This window comes from Podarcis erhardii (genome assembly GCF_964252035.2).
Source record: "Podarcis erhardii genome assembly, chromosome: 2".
NCBI lineage: Eukaryota > Metazoa > Chordata > Lepidosauria > Squamata > Lacertidae > Podarcis > Podarcis erhardii.
In genome coordinates, this window is record NC_138498.1 from 20,250,321 (window position 1) to 20,257,454 (window position 7,134).

The window sequence follows — 7,134 nt, forward strand, 5'->3', positions numbered from 1 at the left end:
CCTACCAGAGCGGTACCTATTTATCTACTTGCACTTGACATGCTTTCGAAGTGCTAGGTGGACAGGAGCTGGGACCAAACAACGGGAGCTCACCCTGTCGCGGGGATTCGAACCGCCGACCTTCTGATCAGCAAGCCCTAGGCTCTATGGTTTAGACCACAGTGCCACCGCGTCCCATTTTGGGTTTTCCTACAGTTTAACAATTTTAACAATTTCATAGAATTTAACAAATTCAGTTTCAGTTTCGGTTTCCATACAATTAGGTGACCAAAGTACCGTATTTTTCGCTCTATAACACGCACCTGACCATAACACGCACATCGTTTTTAGAGGAGGAAAACAAGGGAAAAAACATTCTGAATGAAACAGTGGATGTATCATTTTTGGGCTTCATGCTGTGGCCACAGACATGTGATCTGATGGTGAATTTGGGGTGACCCAATGCCAAAATCCTGAGAATTCCTGTGGATCCATGCTTTGTAACCACGTTTTTGCACCATTGCAGCCCCAGGCAACAGTGGGTGCGTGATTTTTTTGGTGCAGGCTGTAGCCATGGACATGCTATGTGATCTGATGGTGAATTTGGGGTGACCCAATGCAAAGATCCTGAGAATCCCTGTGGATCCATGCTTTGTAACCACGTTTTTGCACCATTGCAGCCCCAGGCAACAGTGGGTGCGTGATTTTGGGGGTGCAGGCTGTAGCCATGGACATGCTATGTGATCTGATGGTGAATTTGGGGTGACCCAATGCAAAGATCCTGAGGATCCATGTGGATCCATGCTTTTTAACCACAATTTTGCACCATTGCAGCCCCAGGCAACAGTGGGTGCGTGATTTGGGGGGGGGGCAGGCTGTAGCCATGGACATGCTATGTGATCTGATGGTGAATTTGGGGTGACCCAATGCAAAGATCCTGAGGATCCATGTGGATCTATGCTTTGTAACCACATTTTAAGTGGGGAGCGAAGGAAAAACAAAGAAGGGACATTAGAGGGGTGTGCAGAGAAGCAGCTGGCTAAGAATGCAGGAGAGGGATTTAACGGGTTGGAGGAAAGAAAGGCAAAAGTTTCCCCCCACCCAAGCGAGCCATCTCTCTCTCTCTCTCTCTTTCTCTCTCTCTCTCTCTCCCTCCTCCCTCCCTCCCCCCTCTCTCTCCCTCCCCCCCCCTCTCTCTCCCCCCCCTCTCTCCCTTCCCCCCTCTCTCTCCCTCTCCCCCAGCAGCACCGGAGCTTGCCTGGAGGGGAGGGGCTTTCCCTGCTCTTTGTTCCGTTTCAGCAAACACAGCAACGAAACAGAGGAGGGTGGGCAGTAAGACCCTGAGGCAGAATGCAGGAAAGCAGCTGCTTCCTCTTTTCAGTTTTCCCTTTTCCTTGAAGCGTCGCGATTTGATTTTTGCCTGGTTTTTCGGCTCCAGGGACCACACATTCGCTCTATAACACGCACAGACATTTCCCCTTCCTTTTTAGGAGAAAAAATCTGCGTGTTATAGAGGGAAAAATACGGTAGTTTCAGCACCTAAATTCTAAATGAAATGGATTTAGGAAAATCAGTTTCATTCCAAAGTGCCTTGAATTGGCCAGCAGACATTTCCTTAGGAAAGAGCCGTTAGCCATAAACCAATAGTTGTTCCAATATATGTTTGTTTGTTTGTTGTTTTTCAGGAGCAGCTATACTCCACTAAGGTAGCAAGGATCACCCCCTCTGTCAACAAGGCATTTGTCAGCTTCCTGCTAATAAACCAAGAGTGGAACATGCAAAGTTGTCAAACAGACTTGTCCAAGCATCTTGTCCCCATCCTCAGGCCTTCAGAACCGATAGTCAAACAACAAATAGGATCAGGCAGGACTTTGGACCAGGGCCAGCCCACCTATGAGGCAAGGCGAGTCAACCGCAGGAGCAGCAGATTGGATGTTGATCTTTGTTCCCTCCTTGTTCCTAGTGTAGATCTTCACTCAACCATTCTTCCCTGACAGGGTAATGGGGGCCTCAGGTGCCAAATTGTCTTGGGCCTGCCTTGTTCTGGACTAGGGATGCGGGAGAAATTCAACTTAGTTTGCATCTGAAAGCAAACTTGCCTAATTTGCCTTTTCTGAAATGCAATGCAAACTGAAGAGTGGCCATCCTTCAAAATTAATTAATTAATTTAATTAATTAATTCAATTTATTTTAATTAATTCTCCAAGCAAGCAATGCACAGAGGCATATATTGGGGGTAAAATCTGCACACAGGTGCATGTATTGGTGAAAATAATATACCAAAAAAAATCATTAATTGCAACCCTATTCCCTGTATAGGGAAGCTTTTTAAGGTTTAAGGTTTTACTTTGTTTTTATATATGCTGGAAGCCACACAGAGTGGCTGGGGCAACCCAGTTAGATGGCAGGGGTACAAATAAATTATGATTATAATTACGATTATGATCCATTTTCAACAGAGCTCAGCAACAGAAGTGCAGAAGTGTATTGAGGCAGCACCGGGTGTTGAAATTATGCACCCCCTAAGAATTTTGCACCCAGAGCAACTGCCCCTGTGCACCCCCCCCCAAAAAAGCTACGTCACCCCCAGAACCACTTCTACTTCACTTTCATTTTGGGGCTGGTCACACTTCAACACATCCTTGTATATACCCATAAAGTACTCCTGGGGAGTTTTTTTTGCACCTCTTAGTTACTGAACTAAGGCAGATTCATCTACAAATTGTCACTGTATAGCAGATAAGAACTCCTGACTCCCATGGGAAAACCACCATTGGTACATTATGTAAGCAAGGAGCAAAGCATGCCTTGCAATCATTTGGCAATTTGACTGAGACTAAGTGATTTACCGGGGAGGACCTGGTTGGTGGCAGCAGACTAGTGGTGTATGGGTCAATAGTCCGTGAGATGACCGTGGGCTCTGTAGGAATGCCACACATTGTACTTTCACACCTGGTTCACTGCACGCTATATTTTAGACTTGTGATCTGGCGAAACAACTCCCCCGTTGGACTGTTGAAGGAGGGTGGGAATGGGGAGCGGCAGATCTGCAAGCAGCTATTACAGCCACATTTATAGAGTAACAAGTCACTGCCTAGTGAAAATTTCTACCCACACTCATCATCGGATTCAATGAAGAAACACCAAAATAATGAAAACAAGCTTTGTTTGAAGCAGGTTTTATATGAGGCAATTAACAGAAAGCTAATGCTGAGCAAATGGTTGCATTTAATTACAAAGTAATTAGCAAAACTACTGTCATTCAGCTCATCTTCCAAATCCGCTACGTTATTTGCCCCTGTGGCTACTTATTAGTGAAAGCTTCCAATTTCCTTTTCTACCCTAAAGTGGAAGTTTCTGACATTTGGAACAAAATTGCAGCTATGTATTCCTCAACTTCGAGGAAATATGTGTGTGGGCACACACAAACTTGCATTCTTGAAAGGACATCTCTGAGGACACAAGCTGTTTTAATTAGAAACTACCCCTATTTGTACTGCCCAACTGATACACGAGACAAAACCCTTCAAAATGTGCACTTCTCCACAATAATGAAGGACCAAATGATGTGCACAAAAAGGCATTGTTCTGGAGGAAATGGCATTCAAAAAAAGTGTAGATCAGTCAAAACTGCGTTCAAATATGTGTGCATTAGGAGAAGTTTGCAATGAGACGACGAATCTTCGTGGGGATTTTTAAACAAAAATATGCACATTGCTGCGGAAGTGCGGAGAACGGAACTTAAGATCAGAAAAAAGAGAGAGAAACTGAGGGGAACAAACAAACAGAAGTAGCGGAAAAGGAGTGGGGGGAGGGCAGCCAGGTGAAAAAATGGACAGGGCTTCTGCACCATTACTAGTTGTGCAGAAGAAGAGGTGATTTCAGTGGGTCTGCTTGCCATTTGTGATAGGCATTTTGAAGTCTTAGATATATGGTAATGTTCATAAGTGTACCAACCAAGCACATACATAGATCAGCACAGGAAGGCCAACCTGGAACCATTTTGATTCCTAAACTGGCCAAATCTTTTCTCTGCAAGGTCAAAATGGAAAAGCCTCCCCATTGTCTTTTCCTTCACAAATCCTGTCTTAAGGGTATGTCTGTGTTTGAATAGGGTGTGAGCCTGTGACATGGCCCAGGAACTAAGTATTTATCATTACAAAAGACTGGCCAGGCTCCCCAGGAAATCCAATCAAGTAACCTGCCAGACAGGAGATAAACAAGGGCAGGAGAAAAAAACCAATATTAACATTTCTGTTTTAGACCGCCTTTTCTGTGATGTAGGTGTGATGTATCTGAGGGGTGGTCTTAGATTACACCCCTTCTGTGATGTATGTATGATGTTTCTGGGGGTGGTCTTGATCTACAGGGTGGGAATTTTAAAAGTCTTTATAAGGCCTTGCATGCCATTTTTCTGGGTCCCTCCTCTCTCCTGCAGGTGAGGGGAGCACCCTGTTGCAACAGATCAATAAAGGCCAAGCCTACAGGCTGCTGTTTTGCTCCAAATAATCCTGGTTGGTGTCTTTGTTTTTGTCCAAGGGAGCCCTCGGATTTTTCCGTTAACAAGCTACACCTGCTGAAATCCCCGCTTCTATGCAACTAGTAAGAGTACGGGGTCCTGCCTTCTTTTGCAATCTGGTCTTGCTAGAGAGGCAGTATAGATCATTAAAATGCCCATCTTCTCTGGGATTACATTTTATTAAACTGGGTAGGATTCAGTTCCAAATCAGGCATCAGATCAGATTATACATTATAATTGGTAAAGAATGAGCAGGGATGGGAGAAGGATGCAGTCCAGGTCCATGCATAAAATCAGAACTGTAGAAGAGTTGGAAAAGACCCTGAGGATCATCTAGTCCAAATAGCTGTCTCATATGGGGATCAAACTCGCAACCTTGGCATTATCAGCACCAGGCGCTCTAACCAACCGAGCAATCCAGGAATGCTCAGTTCAAAGGAACTTGCTCCCAAGTCAATGGGCAAAGCATTGCAGTTGAAGGAAACTATGCCGGGGTACAGGAAGTCCTTGGCATAGCTGTCAACTTTCAGATTTGGAAATAAGGGAACAGCAGCCTCGAAAATAAGGGATCAGCAGCCTCAGGGACAGTCTACGGGATATCTAACAATCCGGGATAGCAGCAGGAAGCAGCGGGAAACGGTGCTGGAATAAGGGAATTTCCAGCAAAAAAGGGGAAGGTTGACAGCTATGGTCCTTGGCAGCTGAGGTTGTTGACTTAAAAACAGATGCACAGATGCTGACTTAAACCACTTCAGGTGGCTGTATTTTGAAGAACAAGAATAGCAACAGAATTCTTAGGGATGTTTAAGGAACCTACCGCTTTCTAAACTAGAAATCACGATTCCATGTTTCAGAGAGAGACAGAGGCCTGGGAGATTGCACAAATGTATACCTGTGCTTTTTCATCAAAATGAAGCGCTTATCGTCGTTACCAAGAAAGCTCAGCTAAGTAGCAGATTAGTCTCCAAAAACACCCAAGCCTTGGATGTTCTACTGGCATAGACAGTACTAGGTGAATCTTGTCTCATTTAACGTTGACGGTTTCTTTTCCCCCACACAGAAGGATGATCTGGGAAGAAATATTGGGAAATGTTATCACAACACCGCATTGCAAAATGAGGTTTCTGCCCCGAAAGAAATAGTTTAAAATGAAAAGAAGGCTTGCTGTCATTCAGAAAGGAACTGACCCTTTTACACCGGGTGAACTATATTCCTGTTGCAATGAGGGAGGCAGTGTGGATTCAGCCAGTGCTCAAAGAATTGTTCTTCAGATCTCTGTTCCAGTTGCTGGAGGTAAAGCAGGTATTCCTGTTAAAGGAAAGTATTTTTTAAAGCCACTCAGAGATGGGCCACTGAGTCTGTTGGTTAGATGTACTGAACCACCTTAGAGTGACTGTTGCTTTACCCATAGTATATGCTAACAGCAAACTTATTGACCCAGTTTGCACATAATGCTAAGCCAAACTATGGTTTAGCACGAATGAGTTAACATGCAGGTTCCCAGAGAGATCACAGCTGCTTCTCTTCCTTTTGTCCTGCTGCTACTATGTACAGTGGTACCTCGGGTTAAGAACTTAATTCGTTCCGGAGGTCCGTTCTTAACCTAAAACTGTTCTTAACCTGAAGCACCACTTTAGCTAATGGGGCCTCCTGCTGCCGCCGCGCTGCTACCAAGCGATTTCTGTTCCCATCCTGAAGCAAAGTTCTTAATCTGAGGTACTATTTCTGGGTTAGGGGAGTCTGTAACCTGAAGCGTCTGTAACCCGAGGTACCACTGTACTAAGCCATGGCTTAGTGATGTGTCTGAACTCAGGCTTGTGGTTTATCTCACTTCAGGCAAACAACAAGCTGTAGGTTTGTTCTATGACTTATCCCTCACCGTTCATGTGTAGTGAGATAAACACTAAGCCAAACCATAGCTTAGCTCGCTATAGAGCAGTAGAACTGGAGAAGGAGCAAAACAGCCCCAATCTTCTCTCCAGGAACCTGCACATTTCTGGTACTACCCTTATGAGAAAAACCCCACCCCACCCTCCCACTATATATAAGGGTCTGGTGACTTCTGTTTCAGTGTATCTGAAGAAGTGTTCATGCACACGAAAGCTTATACCCAGAACAAACTTAGTTGGTCTCTAAAGTGCTACTGGGCAATTATTTAATTTATTTCGACTGCGTCAGCACATCAACACAGCTACCTACCTGAATCTGTTTTATTAAACTCAATTTTATTAAAGGTTTTCAACGTATAATACAATAAAAAATCAAACTAAGCTGCTATCTAAAGAGAACAAAATAATAAAAAATGAAAAAAGAGAGTAAAGACAAAGAAGAAAGAAGAAAAACACTCACACACAAACAAAATTTTATATTCTGCCAACTTTCTATCTTAATCTTCCGTACACAAACTGTGATCCACATCTTCCCAGCTCCCACCTGGGACAGCTCCCATGTTTCTTAGCATCACATCCTGAAAAAAACACTCTATTCTGTCTCTCTACTATCAATTTTCTCTCTGTATGTATCTCCATATCATAGTTATAAGTAGTATGATTTAATATTAATTTTAAAAAACTATCAAAAATTAAATAATAAGAAATAAACAAAGAAGAAAGCATCTAGACCTAATCAGGTTTGTT

General features: G+C 43.7%; 1 protein-coding gene across 1 annotated transcript in view; it reads right to left on the reverse strand.

The window, feature by feature from the left end:
- Nucleotides 1–5,686: 5,686 nt before the first annotated feature.
- The window catches only part of LOC309336286 (uncharacterized protein C17orf67 homolog), a 2,601-nt gene continuing 1,153 nt past the window's right edge, over nt 5,687–7,134 (reverse strand). Inside the window, exon 2 of the mRNA XM_081851914.1 lies at nt 5,687–5,806. Within this exon, the coding sequence (XP_081708040.1) occupies nt 5,690–5,806 (117 nt within the window). The 3' untranslated portion in view covers nt 5,687–5,689. The remainder of the gene's footprint in view (nt 5,807–7,134) is intronic.